Consider the following 22,141-nt stretch of genomic DNA (forward strand, 5'->3'; position numbering starts at 1 on the left):
TGAGTACACCATGTAGCGGAGGGCACTCGCTTTAGGCATGAGCCTGGCTAATATCTTTCCCAAATCAGATAGCAGAAAACTATGAATTGAACTCTCCCACATCACAAGTTGCCCTCAACCCAGATTACTAGCTACTCGGAAAGGTGGATCCCAGAGAGCCAGAAATTCCATCCTGCTTAGAACCTTTCAAGAGAAAAATATTTGTTTGGCAAATCACGGATTTGACTGAATTTCCCAACTATTTTCTAGTATACACCACAACCGCAATGAAGCTGACAGCTCTAGTGCTCGCATCTTTAAAAACAGTTCATAGTTGGTGTATACTTACTTCTCATAAGCAACCATGGGAGTAGGGAAATAAAGTGTCCCACCAATATATGGTTGTTGGCTGTTAGCAACTGATGTGCTATAGTTATTGTTTAATTCTCACCAAACTATTTAGCCTAAATACCCTATCTCAGATGACGCATATAAAACTCAATTATACGTCACCTTGCCAAAGAGTAGGAAAAAATCTTCTATGGGATTCAGGAGTTTCTCACTCGTGCTGCTACTGTCAAAAAATGCATTCTCCTTTGCTAGCCACTAAAGATGAGTACTGTTCAGTGGGATTGAGTCCTACACCTTGTGTTTCATGCTGTGTACAATAATTGCCCGTGTGTTTCAAATGGTGTTGTGCCATTAAAAAAAAAAGCCTCTGATACTCAAAAAAATTCCCAGGATTGCTAACTTCTGGCGGGGCCGAATTCAGGAGGGGAGCGTGAGTTCACTTTTAACTCACCTTTATAATCTTTTATGCAGCATCTCGGGTTCCTTCTAGTATTAGAAGCAAAAATGTCAAACTACAGCCATTGCTAATTATGAAAGGAAATTAGCTAATTCGATGAAAGTGCACAAGGTAATAGTAATCATAGTGTCTTGAATTCCAGCCCAAGGAGAGCATAACTACTAGAACTGACACCTATTTTCTGTGGTAGATTTTATATTTAAGCAATTCAATAGTTCAGGAGGAGTTCTGGCAAGCAAGTAATATGGGCTGGTTTTATTAAAGGTGTAAACTATCATAGGAGTGAATCCTACAATCCGCTAATTAAACCTAATAACTGAAATGGAGATCACATGTGCAGGGCTCAATTTAAATTTAATATTCGTTTTTAAAAGCACTTTAAAAATGCAAATGGAGCTAACAAATTTAGTGGTGTTATCTGAAATTTAAACCAAACCTGATCCTTTGAAGTTAGCCCAATCTCAAAAAATTAATGTTCGTAGCACGTTGAAGGTGTCCGATACATTACATAAGTGGCTAAGCATTCTTAGTAATATTACTAGTGCGTGTTGCTTTTGGCTGATTACTTTTTACGACTATCCTCAGCTGATCAATGCGTAAATTCACAGTGCATTTGGTGCGGGATCTCCCTATTTTCAAATAGGGGTGTCAGTTCATCCCCACTCTAACTTTAGGTACAATGGGGACCTGCATGACACTTCTAAGTAATTACTACTAGATCTGGTATGGCGCCACTCCAGAATTTCCAGTGTCTGGATCACTCCCGTCCCCCCAAACCTCCCCTCCCTAGAAGCTTGAGACTGCACCTTCCTGCTGAACAGAGATCAAACCCCTGGATCTTTAAAACAAGGAGAATTACATCCCCCGGTATCCCCCACCAATTCCTGGTGAGTCCGATCCAATCCCTGATGTAAAATAAGAAAAAATCCAATCCAATATTCAGAAAAAAAGGCTTTAAAATTAAAGAAAGAAGGTAAAAGAACCCTCTGGGAGAGATTAGCATAGCAGCTACTCCACAGACAACAGATCAAACACATAAACTGGTCCGCCTGGGCCACCAAATTTAGTTACACACAAAAAAAAAATACCCAAATACGCCATTGATTCTAGCCTCTAATTGCAGTAAACAGGTACAAAAAATAAACGGAGGGTAAACCTAATTCCTTCTAAACTTACTACGTCAGTAAGTGAGCGTGTCCGTTGATCTTTTTCACTCCGGGTCTAATTGAACACGGGGTGGGCTAACAAAGGAAAAACTTCCTCCTTCCTTTGGTTAGGGAGCATCTTTTCCCCACATTGGTCCGCTGGGCTGTCAGGTGATGGCGGGTAGAGCTGGTAACTTTTGGTGACGCGGCGGTTACATTAAGAGAGTGAGGGCATTACCTTAACCATGCTGTTTATGCGGCGGGTGTGGTGTAACCATCTCTTAGATACTTTGCTCCACGGGAGGTGGTATTGCAGTAATCTGAATCATCTCACATCTGTGTGAAATATATCCTCAAGCCAGGACCTAATGACTAACAATTTAGAGGCCAAGGCAAAATCTGGAATTCGAGAGCCCACAGGAACATTCAATATTCATCTTTTGCTTAAGTGGAAATGGCGAGAGAAAAGAAGTGTGTTAAATTTCTAGATGTTTGCAGAACAGAAGATGTCACGAAAATAAGGATGCGAGAAATGTCCAAACTTCATTCATTTATTCAGTTGGACCACAAAATTTACAAATGTTCCATTAGTGTGAAAATTACCTGGAATGCTTCATTTCCAGTCTTTATAATAACTGATTATGCCTCTTGGGGGTAGTTCAGGAGTTTGACGCCCATAGGCCAGCCCCTTGCACGACGACATCTCCCAGTAATGACCTAGCATCATGTACCCCACAAGATATCAGAGCAAGGTGCTGCCAGTAACAGCTGCTTGAGCGGAGCCTTTAGGGCATGCCTACACTTACAATTTTTGCAGGCTGGTAGTTACAGCTGTGGTCGCCTTCAGCTGCACAAGGTGTGAGGGCCAGACGCTGCGCAGTGGCCACACTGACAGCGACCACGCTGCAATGTGGCCGCACATTGCAGCGCGGTGGGAGTGGTGATCTGTGGGCAGGCTATCCCAGCGTCAAGCAGCTAGGACTGTGCTTTTCAAAAGGGGGAGGGGTGGAGGTGGTAGGGTGTGATCAGGGAGTGTTGGGAGTTACAGAGGAGTGGATTTTTTGAGCATAGCACTGTGAGCTCCCTGCTTGCAATGTCTGGCTCATTTCGCCGTGACCACTCTCTCAATCACTTCTTAAATGTAAAAGGCTTCAGACCAGATAAGCAGGCCAATCCGAATGGAACTCCTCCCCCCACCCCCCCCCATGGTACTGTTTGTGGCTCGCCTTCAAGCAAAACAAGCTTGTAACCATTTCCAAAAGCCTCGGCTTGGCTCCCTGTAGCAAGGACAACAGCTTGGTTGTTTTTTAGGATAAGTAGGCTGCTGGGTGTGTGTTCTGAGTACTTTCGCGGGTTTGTTGTATTCCTCAGAGGAATTGTGCGATATTCTCGTCTAATACCCTGGGCCGATTTAATAACAGCGGCTGGTGAGTGTGTCTCCACACCTTGATGAGCAAGTCGTGCAATGAGTCAGTCGCTGCATTCGCTACACCACGTAGCAGACCAGGTGTACAGCCAGCGCTGCAGGAAGGGAGTTGCAGCGCTGGCTGAGCTCTGTAAGTGTGGACACCTGGTAAGTTGCAGCGCTGTAACCCCCTCACCAGCACTGCAACTTGCAAGTGTAGCCAAGCCCTGAGTGTTGCGCTATTCCTGATCCTAATGGGCTGTGTGCCACCACGTGACAGCCAGCCCCTGGATTGCTGATCCTTGGCCTTTGGTTTGCGCCTCCCTTCCCAAAGCACTTCAAAGCTAGAAACAGTCCCGTGCGGACCCAAAACGCTGCAGTGACCATGTGTGGGCTGCCAGACTTGGAGCCTCTCTTGTAGAATAAGGAATGTGTGTTCCTTTCAATGATACTTCTTTTAAAAGTTTGTGATGACGTGTTTGGTGATAATTTCTCAAGGTGGGCGCTCTACAGGTGCAGGAAGGGAAGCTCCATAATGTTTTAGTCATTTGGCTAGCTTGTGGATGTTCCTTGCCTCCTCACTCTTCATCTGTAACTGCTAGGCATCCTTCAGAAGTTTATACAATGTGAAACTTCATGGTGCACTGCCTCTCATTGGGTGTATGTCGCATGTTAAATATTGGCGCTGGATAGCACAGCTGTAAGTGACATTGTCACAAGTTGCTTTGGGCCCAAACTTTAAATTTGTTTTTCCTTGCATGAACTAACTTCCTGATTACTACCAGAAGGCAGTTCTTACATAGGCACCGATCCTGCAATTGCCAGCCCAAGAGTCACAGGGGTTCACCTGTGCACATATCAAATTGCAGTATTAGGGCTATAGGCTTTAAATTGCTTTAAGCTTTTAGATAGTGTCAACAGAAAACAAAGGTTGAGAGTGGATTGCACTTGAACATAAGTGTGCTGTGGTAGCCAATAGTATGTATACACAGCTTTGTTCATGTTTGAGACAAAATGGACTCTAGTTTTTTTTCTAATCTTATTGCAAATGCAAGGCTTTAGATATCAACTTTAGAAGAATTGTGCACTTAAGTTGTGCAAAATCTTTACGGTAGACAAAGATTTGGGCCTGTAGCCTCAATAGGTAGAAGTAACAATTCAGTATTAAATTTTGAAAATATTATTTCTGTTTTACATGCCTTATACAAACCTCTGAACTATCTGCACTTAAAAAATAGTAACAGGCTGTTAACAATTGGTAACACAGGCGCAAACCCAAACTAGCAGGCAACCACATGAAGAGACATCAGCTGGAAACTAAATAAATTTCAAGCTGATGTCTCTTCAAGTGAGTTAAAAGTAGCCACTGTATTATGCCCACAGCCTCTGCTGTTCTACAAGCACATTTTCCTTTTTACACAACCAAAATGCTCTTCTCTCTCCTGCTGCTGTTTGAAATTTCCCAATCTTACAGTATGATTCATGTGGGTGAACCCACTGATTTCACTGGGGCTCTGCATGCATAACATTGCAAGATTGTGGTCTAAGGCCCTAATCTTGCACTCCAAAACAGAGCCATGAAACTGTGACAACTTACAGTGACATCAGTGGGAATTTGTGTGAGCCTGGGGGGTCTATGCTAATTCAGCTACTTCCAGGATTGGGGCCTAACTGTCAACACACACAATGCTGCGTCAAATACACAATAAAATGAAAGACTGAAATATGCATTTTCTCTATTCTGTTTTTTATACAATATGAAATGTCAGGACAGAATTTTTCTCATCAGTCTTGGAGGAACATGGGGGATGGGGACAAAAAGGTTTGTTTTTTTTTAAATGATGATGGTGGAGGGAAATGTCCTTGGACTTCTTAAAAATACTCGACTTTAATTTGCTCATTAGACCTCCAAAATATTTTAGCATACAAACTCCAAGTTTGGGCTCTGATCCTGAAATTAAACCCATGTGGATGAGCCCTTGTACCCATGCAGAGCCTCATTGATCAGACCAAGTTTAGGCTATGATTAGGGCCCTACCAAATTCACAGCCATAAAAAATGCGTCATAGACCGTGAAATCTGGTCTTTTGTGTACTTTTTAACCTGTACTATACAGATTTCACTGGAGAGACCAGCTTTTCTCAAACTCGGGGTTCCAACCCAAAAGGGAGTCATAGTGGGGAAGGCACAAGGTGATTATAGAGGGGTCATGGTATTGCACCCTTACTTCGGTGCTCCCTTCAGAGCTGGGCAGTTGGACAGTGGCGGCTGCTGCCCAGGGGCCCAGCTCTGAAGGCTGCAGCACTACCGTACCATGCCATCCTTACTACTGTATTTTTGCTGGCAGTGGCGCTGCCTTCAGACTTGGAAGATCAAGATTCAGTTTGCAGTTCTATCACAGATTTCCTGTGAGCTGAGGCAATCACTTAAGCCTTGTGTTCACAAAAATTGCTCTGGGTTTAACTAAAATGAGTTTAAAAATCAGTACAAACCCATGTGTGTACTGTCTTAAATTGATTTAAACTTGGCTTATATTAGGTCAAATTGCAAAGGATGAATATAAACAAGTATGTAGGGACATTATTAGAAAAGCCAAGGCACAAAACGAGAATAAAATAGCTAGAGATATAAAGAGTAACAAGAAAACATTCTACAAATACATTAGAAACAAGAGGAAAACCAAGGATAGGGTAGGTCCACTACTCAATGAAGTGGGGATGGGGAACAATAACAGAAAATGTGGAAATGTCAGAAGTGTTAAATGATTTCTTTTTGTTTCAGTTTTCACCAAAAAGATTAGTAGCGATAGGAAGTCTAACATAGTGAATGCCACTGAAAATGAGGTAGGATCAGAGGCTAAAATAGGGAAAGAGCAAGTTAAAAATTACTTAGACAAGTTAGATGTCTTCAAGTCACCAGGTCCTGATGAAATATATCCTAGAATATTCAAGGAACTGACTGAGGAAATTTCTGAGCCGTTAGCAATTATCTTTGAAAAGTCATGGAAGAGATTCCAGAGGACTGGAAAAGGGCAAATATAGTGCCAATCTATAAAAAGGGGGAATTACAGACCAGTGAGCTTGGAAAAGTAATGGAGCAAATTATTAAGCAATCAGTTTGCGATCACCGAGAAGATAATAAGGTGATAAGTAACAGTCAGCTTTTTTTGACAGGGTAACAAGCCTGGTGGATGGAGGGGAAACAGTATACAGTATGTAGTATATCTTGACTTTAGTAGGGTTTTTGATACTGTCTTGCATGACCGTCTCATAAATAAACTATGGAAATACAATCTAGATGAAACTACTATAAGGAGGGTGTATAACTGGTTTGAAAACTGTCCCAAGAGAGTAGTTATCAGTGGTTCACAGTCAAGCTGGACAGGCATGAGGGGGGTCCCAAAAGGATCAGTTCTGAGTCTAGTTCTGTTTTAAATAGTGGCATAGATAGTAGACTTAAAGTTTGCAGACAATACCAACCTGGGAGAGGTTGCAAGTTCTTTGCAGGATAGGATAAAAATTCAAAATGATCTGGACAAACTGAAGAAATGGTCTGAAGTAAATAAGATGAAATTTAATAAAGATGGATGCTAAGTACTCCACTTGGGAAAGAAAAATCAGTTGTATACATACAAAATGGGTAATGAGTGCCTAGGAAGGAGTACTGCAGAAAGGGGTCTGGGGATCATTGTGGATCAAAAGCTAAATATGAGTGAACTATGTAACACAAAAAAGGCAAACATCATTTTCGGATGTATTAGCAGGAGTGTTGTGAGCAAAATATGAGAAATAATTCTGCTCTGCGCTGATTAGACCTCATTGGAGTATTGTGTCCAGTTCTGGGTGCCACATTTCAGGAAAGATGTGGACAAATTGGAAAAAGTCCAGAGAAGAGCAACAAAAATGATTAAAGGTCTAAAAAACATGCCCTATACGGGAAGATTGAAGAAATTGGGTTTCTTTAGTCTGGAGAAGAAAAAACTAACGAAGTTTTCAAATGCATAAGAGGTTGTTGTGAGGAAGAGGGAGAAAAATTATTCTCCTTAACCTCTGAGGATAGGACAAGAAGCAATGGGGTTAAATTGCACCAAGGGTGGTTTAGGTTGGGCATTAGAAAAAACTTCCTAACTGTTGGGGTGGTTAGTGCAGTGGCTGCCACTTTTCTTGGGCAGTACAGACAGTTGGATCCTGGGGAAGCAAGAGGGGTGAAAGAGGTGAATACTGTCTCTCTGCCCTCTATGGTCCAGAACAGGAAAAAGGTATCCAATGGGTACCACAAGAAGGCTGAACATGGGTAATAAGATCTGACACAAAGACCGTAAATCCCTTAAGGGCTTGTCTACATTACCAAATATGCTCTTTGAATATGTCTTTGAAAAATGAAATCAAATCAGATCAGTGGTCTCCAAACTTTTTTGATTGAGCACCACATCAGTAAAAGTTTTTTGAGCACACACTCTCTGCTCCCGGCCAAACTGTCAAAATGCAGAGAGAAAAAAAAAAAGCTGCTCGGACTCCCAGCCGAAATGCTGAAGTGTGTGTGTGAGGGGGGGAAGCAGCACTGCTCCGGCGGCGCTTCTCTTGTGCACCCCCCTTTGGAGATCACTGAATTACATGATGCTGACCTCTAGTGAAGTCAGTGTAGACCAGGACAAATAATGTTCAGTGATTCAAGTAACTGTGACTAAACTCTGATCCCCAGGGAGCCTATAGGACCCTGTTGCCTATAGGACCCCTGCCTTGTGTACTTCATCGGCTGAAAAGTGTATAGCAGGGACCAGCAACTTTTGGCATGCAGCCTGTCATGGAAATCCACTGTCAGGCTGGACCCGTTTGTTTACCTGCAGCATCTGCAGGTTTGGCCGATCGTAGTTCCCACTGGCTGCGGTTTGCCATTCCAGGCCAATGGGGGCTGTGGGAAGCAGTGCGTGGGCTGAGGGATGTGCTGGCTGCCACTTCCTGCAGCCTCCATTGGCCTGGAACAGCGAACCGCGGCCAGTGGGAGCTGCGATTGGCCGAACGTGCAGACGCTGCAGGTAAACAAATCGTCCAGCCCGCCAGGGTGCTTACCCTAGCGAGCCACATGCGAAAGGTTGCCAATCCCTGGTTTATAGTGAAGGAAGAAGGAACTGTAGGAAGAAAAAGGATTGTCTAATGGGTAAAGCAATTGACTGAAACCCAGAAGAACTGTTTTCTATCTTTGGCTTTGTCACAGACTTCGTATGTGATGCTGGGAAAGTCACTTCAACCAGAATTGTCACAGGTAGCCACTAAATGTGTTCCTCAGACCTAGCTAGATACCTAAAGCCTAATTTTCAGGTGTGCTGAGCACTCAACCTTGCAACTGAAGTCAGCGGGAGAAGCCAGTGCTGACCTGTGGAAAGTCAGCCCCGTGGCAACTCGAAGGTTACTCCATCATTAAGATTTAGAAATTTTAGCATTAATCTTTCAGTCCCTCAGTCCCCCATTTCTGAAATACCTCATGGGAGAGGGGGTTGTGAAGATAAAGGCATTAATATTTGTCGGAGTGAAACATTAGTGATCCGGATTTCTTGTCCAAAAGATTTGATTGTATAGTTTCACCTCTCAAGAATGGAAATAGCAGTAGAAGGAAAGTTTCAAGATCTTTGTATAGTACCACTGAGTTCCTACCAAAAATTAGGAGTTGCACTTATTCCAGAGTGTTGAGAACATGTAGAATGCAGTCCGCAGTGATTCATAAGCAAAGGTTAGAGATGTTTTCATTACTCTTGCTCTCAGCGAGTTGGTGACTTGATGTGGAAATAATGGCAAGAAGGGAAATACCAAGGTATAAGCCAGTCATTTATACAAATGCATTATAGACACGTTTCTAAACTATTTTGTGGTATGAACTTGTCATGCATTTTTGTAAAAATCTAAAACCTTGACTGTGTCCCACCTTCATCGGATTATTAAACCATGTCTGTACAGTAGCTGATGAGATCTAACCAGATTTGTCACTAAAAATAACAATGGACAAATAGTAAGTGTTTGATGTAGAGAGAGTCACCTTGGCACAATTCCACTTTCCTGTAATATCAGTCTCTTACTCGATTTCTCTAAAGAAGTTATCAGGTAGTAAAGCAGTTCAGGCAATATAGTAGTTTGTCATATATATTCCTTTTAATTATTATGATCTGCCTTGTAGCAATTATCATTTGCTTTATTGCAGATAACAGTTAATTGGTAGATAAAAGTCACTAGGCAAATAAGGAAAGCTGTACTCTTTAACTGTTTAGATTGAAGGTTCGCAGTCAGGTTCATGGGTAACTTCTTGTTTTGTTGTTTTTAGCTGACATTGAAAAGGAAGCTTTCTTGGATTTTAAAAAAACAACTTAATATAACCATTCAGAAAAGATGAAAATTTTTTGGGGGGGAGGGTGGTATAAAATATTTCACTGCGTCTACACTACATTACAGAATTCATTTTGTTCATATCTCACAGATTTTGTGGCAGACTGTACGTAACCTTTTTTCTTCCACTTGAGAAGAGGAAACCTCTGGCATTCATGTAAACAGAAACAGCTATTGGATATTTTTTGTACAGACCACATTTAAAAATCACCCATTTCTTGCTTTATTCAAAACAGAATATTCAAGTCTGTGTTGTGTTCTCTTTTAATTGACACCACACTGGTTCTGCTGGTCTCATTTATTCAGATATGCAGATTTAAACAGGGCCACTTATTTCCTTAAATACACTCCTCTTTTGGTGTTCAGTTGGCCTCATTCGCTTTATGGCTATTATTAATTCCTTTTTTCACTGGTAAAAAGCATATGCATTTCATGGTGTCTGGCATGCCTACTTTGAATTCTGTCTTGATATAATTTGTTTTTCACCTTATAATGAATAGATTAAAATTGGGAACATAGTTCTGGAGAATCAGTTTTGGAGAATCATCAAACTTAGCAGAATAGGCTATTACTGTAGATTATTTTTTTTTCCTTTTGACATCATAAGTCCACAGAAGCGAACGTCGTATTATTTTTTAAATCCTTTTAGAAGGTAAAAATGCCTACATAGAAATATCAGGCCACCTTCTGATGTATCGCTCTTCATCAGTATATAAGTCACTAAGTCAGAGCACAATTCACTGTTTGTGTGGAGGAGATTGTGATGCCTTTTCATTTGGACCCTGAACACAGCTGTCACCAACTGTTCATGGCTCAGTCACTGACTGCTAGCCTAATTGATTAGGGAAAATTATCTGCTCCCCGTAAAAGGTGACAAGTTCTTTCATGCTCTGAATATACTCCTAATGGATACCTGACATGGATGGCAGGATCTATTTTTGTTTAGCATTTGATCTATATTTACTGGTTGAAAGCCTACATTTGTACTGCAGTATAGTTACAGGCTACCATGTAGCTCTTGTAACTAACAAATCTTTCTTTGTAATTCCATGTTATGGTCTGAAGGCCTGAATCTTAACACTGGTTCTACCCAGCTGGTACTAGTGGTGCTTGGAGGTAGTTACTTAGGGCTGGTCTACACTACGGGATAAAATCGATTTTAGATACGCAATTTCAGCTATGTGAATAGCGTAGCTGAAGTCGAATATCTAAAATCGATTTACTCACCCGTCCTCACCGCGCGGGATCGATGTCCGTGGCTCGCCATGTCGATTCTGGAACTCCGTTGGGGTTGGTGGAGTTCCGGAATCGATATAAGCACGCTCAGGGATTGATATATCCCGTCTAGATTAGATGCGATATATCGATCCCCGAGCAATCGATTTTAACGCGCCGATACGGCGCGTAGTCTAGACGTGGCCTTACTGTGAACATCTTCTGATATGAGGTGTTCAATTGCTGCTCCCTTCTCATTATACATATTGCATAACCAGTTCTGTGGTCCACATCAGGCTGACTGCATGTGCCAGTCCCGTTGTTCCTGGTCAATAAATGAGCATGGGGACTTTTTTTACAAGGAATTTTGGTTTGCTTTCACTTTTATATATATTAGTTTACCTGTCCAATTGCCATTTCTGGTAGCTAGTAATTATTTGGAGAAGGAATCTGTGCGGCTTACGTATATGAGAACATCTGAATAAAGGAAAGGGGGTTCTTCAAAGAAGAATCCTTCATAAAGGAAAAGGTTTGAAATTCAAGTGATTTATCAGCAAGACAGTTGGAGGCAGACTTTTATAGGTAACTTTGAAAGGCCCTTTATAGATAATTCTCAGGTCTCATATTTAGTATTGTTTTAATCCCTTCTGTTTATCTTTTTCTTTTATTAGAGATATGTTATGCCGCATGAAAACATTTCTATTAGCAAGATGGTTTTCTATTCCAACAGCTTTATTCACCTGAAGTCATAACTTTTGGCTTGTGATGTTACTTCCAAGTAGCAATTCATAATCTTGCACAGATATCGCTTACTTTTGGTTGGCTTTAAAGTAGGGTGGGAAAGAACGTAGAAATGGATGAGTAGAATTGTTTGTTGACATTTAGACTTGTTTTTGCTATCATTAGAGTAACTCTGACAGCATTACGTTTTAGATTCTGGATGCCTTTCTGGGTTTTTACCAGGGATTTGCCACTTTCAAGGTGTCAGTAAGGACACAAGTAGAGAGGTACAGTTGCCTTCATGAGGCTTATGCTAAGGCATCATAATCCAGAACATTTATGGCAGTGTTTCAACTTCTTTGGTGCCAGGAATAAAATTAATCCAAGGTGGAAGTGTCCTCTCCAGCAGCTCAAATCCTTCTTGGAATTGCTTTTCATTTCCCTTTTGGTTTTGCAACTAAGCATTTGCCATTTTTGGAAGACATTAGCTGTACTAATGTATCAGACAGTCCCCCAACCTTTTCCTTACTCATTTTAAATTGAAGTTAAGTAAGTCAATTCCAGGCAAGTAGTATATATTAGTAATGATTTTTATCCTGAAGAACTATACTGACTTGAACAGTATGGAAGTGCTGATGCTGTTGCTTTGTATAAAAACCCATAATGACAAAGTATTCTTGTCAGAGTGTATAATGAAACTATAAATTGTTTTCATGAATGCTGTGATGTTTGGTCTCTTACAGGGCAAATTTGAAATGTATTTAGTACTATATCTCATGTGAATAACATCAAGTTGTACAGTATGTGCAGTAGAAATATAGCATTTCTTCACAAACATCCTCTCGTGTTTGGTCAGAGAGTCTGACTGCACATTGTAAAAACTGAAGCAAGTTGTCTAAACCAGTGGTTCTCAAACTAGGGTTGCCACTTGTTCAGGAAAAGCCTCTGGTGGGCCGGGCCAGTTTGTTTACCTGCCGCGTCCACAGGTTCGGCTGATCGCAGCTCCCAGTGGCCACGGTTCATCGCTCTAGACCAATGGGGACAGCGGGAAGTGGCGGCCATTACGTTCCTCAGCCCACCCGCTTCCTGCAGCTCTCATTGGCTTGGAGTGGTGAACCGCGGCCACTGGGAGCTGTGATCGGCTGAACCTGCCGAAACCGGCCCAACCCACCAGGGGCTTTCCCTGAACAAGCGGTGGCCCTAGTTTGAGAACCACTGGTCTAAACGCTTTTTGAGAATTAAAATTCAGATATGGCAGAAAAGCATGATAAATGTGTATATACACTTTCTCCAACTTTTCTCTTAAAATCAGGGCTCAAGGGAAAGTGGTAGCATGGCGTAGACTAGTACATAACTTTAATGGCCTGTACGCCAGTGTTAGGAGCCTGGATAGTAACGAACAAGAGGAATTGGAATTGCTCATTTATGAGCATAAATTTGATCTAGCTGGTATTACAGAAACCTGGTTTGATTATTCCTGTGATAGGAATGTTAAAATCAATTGTTAAAACCTGTTTAGGAAGGATCAAGTGGGGGAAAGGGGAGGGGAGTGGCATTCTGCCAAAAATGGCATTACCTATTTCTAAGTCCCTGATAACTCAAAAGAAAATGATTCTACATGCGTACGGATCAATGTCCAAACAGATAAAGCATAAGATGGACTATTACTTGGTGTTTGCTACAGATATCCAAATCACATTAGGGAGCAGAATGGCCAGCTCCTTATGCATGTATCTATTGTGTGTAGGGGAAAAAAGCTGTGTGATTATGGAGAACTTCAGTTTAGATGATACATGCTTGAGGTCTCATAGTGCCAGTATTAAAACATGCTTGGAATTTCTAAATATTATGGATGACAATTTCCTAACTCAAAAAATGTTGCAGCCGATACTGGGGAATTCTGTATTAGACCTAGTCTTGACAGATAGAGGAACTGATTACAGAACTAAAAATTAATGGTAATTTAGGTAATGATGATTGGGAATTCTTTAAGAACATTTTACTGTATGCCCAAAAAGCCACAATCAAAGTTAAGCTGTGGAATTACCTGGCTGCTTCTGTGGATGGTGTGTAGGGGGAAAATGGCCAGGAAACTCTGTGACTTGAAATTGCTGGAATAGTTTGGCCCTAAGAGTTGATTTTAGGATTCTCTTGTCCAGCAAATACTGTCCCAATGATTCTAGTATATTAAAGTCTTCAGTTTTAACCTAGAAAGACACATACGCGAACCTCTAAACCCTGAACAGATAAATTGCTCTTAAAATATTTTCTTAAAGAATGCAAACTTAGTTTTCTCAGTTCAGCACAGTCTTGTGAATTAATGCTTTGTCCAATTACTTTCCCTTTTCTCTCTTGCAGTATCTTGTATGTAAAAGAAAGCTAGAAAGTAAAAAAGAAGCATTGCTGATACTTTCCAAGGAACTGGACACATGTCAACAGGAGAGAGACCAGTACAAGCTTATGGCTAATCAGCTGCGGGAACGACACCAGTCACTGAAAAAGAAATACCAGGAGCTGATTGTATGTTACCTTATGAACATTGTAGTGATTTGGGCAAGAATGAACCTGAATTTAAAAAGTGTTTTCCTTTCGTGAGTGCAGTGTGTGCTGTAAAAATTGTTTGCTGTACTACTTCCAGATGGTATAATCCCAGCTCCACCATTATTCATTTGTTAAGCACTGATGTAGTTGGTGCTATAAAAGTGGGCTTGGCAGGATTCAATGGAAATCAACAGATGTTAGTAAATGTCGGTTTCAGCTGCCACTCTGAAACCGATGATGGTAACAGTCACTGTAAGTTCAACCTCCCCTCTGCACCTTGTGCCTGCAGGGATTGGTGTCACTGGCCCTGTGGCAGCACAGAGTCCTCTGCAGCCCTGCTGTCAAAGGAGTAAGTGAGTGGATGGGTGGAGCCGTGACAATGGGCCGGTAACACTGGATCTCCGCAGATGCAAGGTGTGAGGAAGACACTGGTCCTGGCAGGTGGAGCAGAGACCTCTGGCCAGAGCTGTAAGGAGAAGGATAAGCCTCTGGCCGTGGGAAAGGCCACCTCACTGCTGAATGGCTCTTGCCCAGGGACGGAGCCATTGAGCGTGGGGTGGTCTCTCTCCTCCCCCACATTGAGTGGCTAGTTGTCCTCCTGGCAGCCCTGCCTGGGGATCTATGCTCTGCCAAGCCAGGACTGCAGCCTCCTCCGCACCTGGCACCCAGTGTCTTGGGCCCCTCAACAGCACCGAGAGCATCCTGCAGCTCTGCAGTCAGCAGAGGAACCCCTCTATAGCCCTGCTGTCAGTGCTGCCCTAACCTGCTCCCCTTAATTTCCTGCAACTGTAAAAATAGTTAATTGAAGAAAATTAATTGATGAGAGAAAATTGATGAGAAAAAATTAAATTCTGCCGAGACTGTATATAAGGCACAAACAAAGACTGTTCCAATCCCCAGGAGATTAGTCTAAAAGTCAGACTACCATTTAAAAACTGACTGCGGTGTTATGCCATGGTAACGTCATGTACTGTTATGGAGAACAGTGCAGCACAAATGTATGATGGGCTGTTTTTAGCAGTGTAAATCAATCTTAACTTTCCAGTTCCAAGAATCTTCTGAAGTTAACATGGAGTGTCTTTAATCAAACTGCAACTTCTTGAAACCTGATTTTTGAAAACTCTTGGTTCAGATACATTCTGGTGTTTTTAAAGTCTCAGAGCTGCAAAGATTATATGGTTACCAATTTCAGAAATAAGCTGCTGATAAAATGCATCTCTTTATTTGTAGGATGGGGATCCCTCTCTTCCTCCTGAAAAAAGGAAACAGGTAGGCTTTTTCTGTTTTAGTTGGCATCATACATAAACTATTTTGTGAGAATTCAAACTCTTAAAATTATATTGAGGTCAGTAAAACAAAATCTGATACTCAATTGGACATTGCAGTTCACATTGGAAGACCATGAAGTCTTCAGTGACTTGTGCTTTCTTTTAAACATGTTAACTCTTGAAATATCTGAGCTATCATTAATAAACAGAGCAAATGGTTATGCCTATCATTTTACCTCAACTGAAATCAACAAAGGTAATGAGAGTTGAGATTGCCCTCTTCATTTGTTTCTTGTAGTTGAGTCCTAAAACACATGAAAAATAGAGGCATCATGGTGTCAAAGTGGGCTTAGGAATGTGTTGAGTTATTTACAGTATGTTTAGGTGCTCTTTCCAATTGCATGCTGTCCTGGTTTTGGAAGGGTTTCAGTGAGGAGGTGTATTAATTGCTTATACTTATTGTAGGCCAGAGGTTCAGATACCATGCTCAACAGAGTACTTGTTGGTCTGCAGAGAGTTGTCAGTTGCACGAGGATGGATCTTGGTTTCTACTGAGAAATACAAGAAATGGGAGGGTGTGTTGAAATGAAGGACAAAAATAACCATTGTAACTTCTCAAAAAGGGCAAAACATCTATTGCACTAAAGCCAGGCGAAAATACATGAATATTTTCCTGTTGTTGTCTTTGAATGTAGGCACTTTTTTTTGCCCCAGGATGATATGTGAGCACAGATAGGTGGGAAGGTGGTCTGGGTGAGCCCAAATGAAAGGTGTTCATGAAACAGTCTCTCTAAGGTGTAGCCCACACTATTGAGAGTTTGAGAATCCCCATTTTAGTCAGTCATCAGTCCCTCCTGGTGCCTAACATTTGTTGCAAATTATACCTGTAGGCCACACACCGTTCGTTTCTAGGCTGAGGCACAAAAACCAAAGATTTACAGAGTTTCCAAACAACAAAGTTTTATTGCGCAAGGTTCAAACAACGTTCGAATATGGTGTCCCCCTGCTAGTCAGGGAGAGACCCAGGCTGCAGATTACATAGAAGTTATATACCTTTTTAGGAGTGCATGCTACCCTCGTGGATCAGAAGCCTTAGCCAATAAACAAGCCATTTTCTTATCTTTAGCCTATTACAGCTAATCATTGTCCTCGTGCTGGCTAGTGCACAATCCAGCTGTTACCTTGCATACTAGAATTTTTCCTTAATTATGCCGTTGCAGCTGTTCTCCTATCCTCTTTCCTGTTTCTGGCTTTATCTTTCATTAATGCTGCCCTTGGGAGCTTTGTACGTGATGTGCTCGCTTTTAGTTAATGATGGATACAAAGTAGGGGAACTTACAAAATGGAGTCGCTCATGCTAATTACCCTTAACACATGCATATTAACAGCTTTTCCTTCTCAGTATCTACCATAATTTAAAAAACCTAAATTCATATCCCTTCTAAACTCTAGAGAGGTAAAATCCCAATCCATATCCCCAAATGTTCAAAAATCAACTCAGGCCTCAAAAAATCATGACGTTGGCTTAGAAATCTTGACTTTTAAAAATAACAAATTATGGGTTCCTTTTTGTTTTGACTCTCTAAGCTTCACTCAGGTCACATTTTCTAGTTTTTTTTCCTGCCACCTACAGAACTTAAAACGTCCTTTTAAAATGGTAACTGAGATGTTCATAGAACCAGTTGACTCCAGGAGCTGCCATTTTAGGAAAAAACACCAAATATGTTGAGACTTGTGATGAACTCATAAGTTTTGGCAACACTGCACAATACTTCCCTGCAAAGTGGTCTATAGAAAAGTAAGAAGACTGCTGAAAATAATGTATGCAGGAAGGTTAGAAAACAGCACTTTAGAAGGAAGTACATTTTAAGAGCTAAAGATTTAAATCTACTGTAAATACTGCCTATGTGCACTTGAGTAAATTAAAACCACATGTCAACTTTTATTCTGAGTTTACTAGCTCTATTGTGTTAGTGACACCTGTTGACTTGCCATTCCACATATGCATGTCAGCGTGTGAAAGGGCCACCCCTCCACGTTTACCTCCTCCTTTAACTGTAGATTAAAGGGCAGAGAGGGGAGCTGGCTCCTCTGTCTCAGATCTGGTTGGCCAGAGGACTGGGTCAGAGTCCCACTCGTGCCTTCCCGTTGCCAGGCTGCTTCCCATTGGAGAAGGAAAGTGCCACTCCACAAATGGAGCTTAGCTCTGCCTCACTGTGATGGGATTGGTTGGCAATAGGCTTCTTAGGTGGCAGAGGGGTGTTGCTGGGATGAGGCTGGGTTTGGGCAGCAAGCACCTGCTGTTGCTGCAGGGAGTAGGTCTAAACACAGCCTTAACCCAGAGCTGGGATATTGACCCACAGAGCAGGCTAAGGCACTCCCATAGCCAGGCTGGAGGAGTAGGCGAAACCCAGCAGAGGAAGCCCTGACAAGCATGGAGACCACTGGACTGGACACTACAATATAGCAGCATCCAAGATTCACAACTTGGAGCTCACACCACACCCAAACATGAGTGATCAGTGCAGAGGACAGGAGATGCCCTCTTTTGGGGGTAAGGGATTCTGATTGACTAATAAAACACTTGGAGGAGAGGAAGGTGGTTAGGAATAGTCAACATGGATTCACCAAGGGCAAGTCATGCCTGACCAACCTGATTACCTTCTATGATGCGATAACTGGCTCTGTGGATATGGGGAAAGTGATGGACGTGATATACCTTGACTTTAGCAAAGCTTTTGATATGGTCTCCCACAGTATTCTTGCCAGCAAGTTAACGTAGTATGGATTGGATGAATGGACTATAAGGTAGATAGAAAGCTGACTAAATCATCGGGCTCAATGGGTAGTGATCAATGACTTGATGTCTAGTTGGCAGCCAATATCGAGCAGAGTACCCCAGTGGTCGGTCCTGGGGCTGGTTTTGTTCAATGTATTCATTAATGATCTGGATGACGGGATGGATTGCACCCTCAATAAGTTTGTGGATGACACTAAGCTGCGGGGAGAGGTAGATATGCTGGAGCATAAGGATAGGGTTCAGTGACACAGACAAATTGGAGGATTGGACCAAAAGAAATCTGATGAGGTTCAACAAGGACAACTGCAGAAACTTTAGGATGGAAGAATCCCATGCACCGCTACAGGCTGGGGACCAACTGGCTAAGTGGCAGTTCTGCAGAAAAGGACCTGGGGATTACAGTGGCTGAGAAGCTGGATATGAGTCAATAGTGTGCCCTCATTGCCAAGAAGGCTAATGGCATATTGGGCTATATTAGTAGGAGCATTGCCAGCAGATCGAGGGGAAGTGATTATTCCCCTCTATACGGCACTGGTGAGGCCACATCTGGAGTATTGCATCCAGTTTTGGCCTCCCGCTACAGAAAGGATGTGGACAAATGGAAGAGAGTCCAGCGGAGGGCAACAAAAATGATTAGGGGACTGGGGCACGTGACTTAGGAAGAGTGACTGAAGGAACAGGGCTTATTTAGTCTGCAGAAGAGAAGAGTGAGAGGGGATTTGATAGCAGCCTTCAACTATCTGAAGGGGAATTCCAAAGAGGATGGAACTAGGCTATTCTCAGTGGTGGCAGATGACAGAACAAGGAGCAATGGTCTCAAGTTGCATTGGCTGAGGTCTAGGTTGGAAATCAGAAAAAGCTATTTCACTAGGAGGGTGGTGAAGCAGTAGAATGGGTTACCTAGGGAGCTGGTAGAATCTCCATTCTTAGAGGTTTTTAAGGCCTGGCTTGACAAAGCCCTGGCTGGGATAATTTAGCTGGGGTTGGTCCTGCTTTGACCAGCTAGTTGGACTAGATAACCTCCTGTGGGCTCTTCCAACACTAAGCTGTGAGTCTGTTTCTAAACTATTTGCCTGTCCCCTTCACCTGTCAGAATCCAGTTTAAAGGCTAACTCCATTCAGTTACTCTTGGTGGCTGTTTCTGACTATCAAGAATTAGTCAAAAAGTTGAGCAGGGTGTCTACAACCACTTGTCATCAGATTTTTGCTGGAAGTACTACTGGCCTTTCGCTAAAGCTCTAAGAGCCACGAGTGAGAATCTTGAAAGATAACATCTTCAGAAAAGCAGCGTCTGGAGGTAAGCAATTATCCCTTATCTACCACACGGATGTTGTGAAGATTGATTGATGTGATTTCCCTTTTGTTAAGGGGGTCTGAAGACGAAAAGCACCACTATGTGCCAAGTACTAGTAATAAAATGAGACCTGCCAGCTTTGTTCTGGTTTGTGGCTGAGTGACTCCCTTACTGTGAAGGGGCAGATGGAAAATTGCAAGATTGTTTGTCCTTGTAATGCTTCAGAGAACAGTATTATATATTTCAAACTGCACCTGCTCAGACGAATCCTGCCTGCAGAGTGGAAGGACCTGCGTTTCTGCATATCTTTAATCTTATAGAAACAGGGCATTCTGTGTGTTGTGAATGTGTAGGTCGAAAACTAGGCTTTTTAGCAGTGTTGCAAGTCATGTTCTGTAGGGTGACAGTGTTTTTGTGTTTCTCATAATGTAGTTTAAAAAGAAAAGGTGCACTGAGAAGTTGAATCTAACAGTCATTGTGGTACCCATTTTCAAAATGTTGGGATCTTTTGAGACCCAACCCCTCACACTCCCTGTGATTCTCTCCTTTCTCTGTTTCTTACTTCACTGGAATAGAGAACCCTCGCCCATGGATAAACTTTACTATCCTTGGAAAACACCCCAATGTTCATTTAAAATAACACTCTCAAAAGGCTACAAAAATTTTGTTTTTCTGTTTTACCTTCTGCTTGAGGCAAAGTTGTTCATCTTGGCGGCCACCACATCCCTCGGCCCATGCCGCTTTCCGCAGTCCCCATTGTCCTGGGACGGCAAACCACAGCCAGTGGGAGCCCCGATCAGCTGAACCTGCGGACGCGGCAGGTACACAGCCCTGACACGTGCCAAAGGTTGCCGATCCCTGCACTAGCAGCGTGTGTTTGGGGTGTAGGTACAAAAATGCCCTTAATGAACACTCCCACTGAGCAGTGCTTCTAGAAACTTGGTTATGAAAGCTTCTAGCAATCTTAAGGTCCTCTGTTATTGGTGAAGGAGTGGAAGTGAGCACTGGGAACAAGTGACATCTTAAAGGAGGCTACAATTGCTACCTATCTGTACTCTTGTTCTGCAGCCCTTCCCAACTGGGACAGATCTGGGTAACTGTTAATAGGTGCTCTGCTACAGAGAACCAGAGCTGACATGCAAAGGATTTCTTGGTTGACACACACAAACCCACAGTGGTTCTATATCTGTGTTTCTAAATTGATAAACCTAAATAAAGCTCCTTGATGGTATATTTATTTTTATAAAGAGCTTTGCATGGGGGGGAAAAAATCCATGCTTCATATTTTTTAATCAGCCCTGTATTTACAAAAACACATCCCACGTTTCTGAATTCCAGTCTTGAAAGTTATTAGAGGTGAGTAAAAGTGAGCAAGTCTTGGCAAAATATTATCGGCCCCGGGTGATGTATTTCTGTGCTAGTATCCTTGTGACTGATCTCGGAGAGCCTGGATCCTCCTCCAGGGGTTGTGTATTTATTTATTTTATTAGGTCATCATTGGGGAGTTTTTCTTCTGTCCAAAGAGATGGGTGACGTGTAGATGGTGCATTTGGTTTGCTACATCCAGGTCACCATAGCTTCAAAACCATTTCTGGGGAAGATTGATGGTGAAAGGTTTAAGTTTAGTTTCTAATAAGACTGTAGTGCTAACAGAGGTCATCAAATTTTGTAGCTTGCAGTGAACAGGGACTCTTGCTAAACAAAGCAAATTTCTGTGTTAACTACCTGTCAACATCATATGAAAGCATAGGAGGACAAATTGCAATTAAACTTGCTATTAGTCACAGCCCTAAAGTGTACATGTTTCAACAAACTTATCCTGTCCTCCCTCATTGAGGTATGGGTGTGAGAAATGGGAATATTGTAAGATATTAACATAAAGATGAGCTACTTTTGTATCTAAATATTTAAAAGTATATTTTTTCCAGATGTTTACCTTCCATTCCCCCACCACCTTTTTAAAAAAAAACCAAACACTCTTTTCGGGAGTATCTAAAGGTTGGAGGATTTTTTGAGTTGCCATGTAAGATTTATGTGCCAGAGAATTGAAGTATATTAAAGGAGTGTTCCTATCCATTTTCATAAGGTAGTGTGAAGGAGCATAACACTTATTCATGTGGCTAGACTTGAGAAACTGATAAAGGAATCTTATACAAGGACACTGGATGATTCCAGAATTTATTTGAATAAGGTTTTTTCCCCCTTATCTCTTGTTTATCAAATACTGTTCAGGTCAGTAATAAATTTAATGAATGAAAATCATTGTTCCCTGGCAGCCATTCACTGGCCAGTATCATATTAGTTGATGATTTTTTTAGCAGTGACTTCAGTTGGTTAAGTTAACTTAAAATAAAGCCCTTATCCACTCTCACGCTCCTCCTGCTGCCCCCAAAAAGTTTTGAGTACTTAACTAGAAATGATCAGTGTTTCTCAATAACTGGGTTGTGAACTGGTGCCAGTCCCTTATATCTCCTTTAGAGAAGCCACATCAGGTTGAGGAAATACTATTGTAGAGCATCTGAGGCTCCAAAATTCTCTCCCCTTCCATGTTTAATGAGAGCCTTGATGATCTTGGCAAAACCTTTGGAATCT

The 22,141-nt window shown here is 42.0% G+C and overlaps 1 protein-coding gene across 2 annotated transcripts in view; it reads left to right on the forward strand.

Annotated features, from left to right (window-relative positions):
- Positions 1–22,141, forward strand: part of CCDC149 (coiled-coil domain containing 149) — a 68,204-nt gene that overhangs the window by 426 nt on the left and 45,637 nt on the right. For both annotated transcript variants that reach the window (XM_032806618.2, XM_032806617.2), the window contains exons 2-3: positions 14,005–14,166; positions 15,418–15,456. In XM_032806618.2, the coding sequence (XP_032662509.1) occupies positions 14,107–14,166; positions 15,418–15,456 (99 nt within the window). In that variant the 5' untranslated portion in view covers positions 14,005–14,106. The remainder of the gene's footprint in view (positions 1–14,004; positions 14,167–15,417; positions 15,457–22,141) is intronic.

The sequence above is a fragment of the Chelonoidis abingdonii genome, chromosome 5 (genome assembly GCF_003597395.2).
Source record: "Chelonoidis abingdonii isolate Lonesome George chromosome 5, CheloAbing_2.0, whole genome shotgun sequence".
In the NCBI taxonomy this organism is placed as follows: Eukaryota; Metazoa; Chordata; order Testudines; family Testudinidae; genus Chelonoidis; species Chelonoidis abingdonii.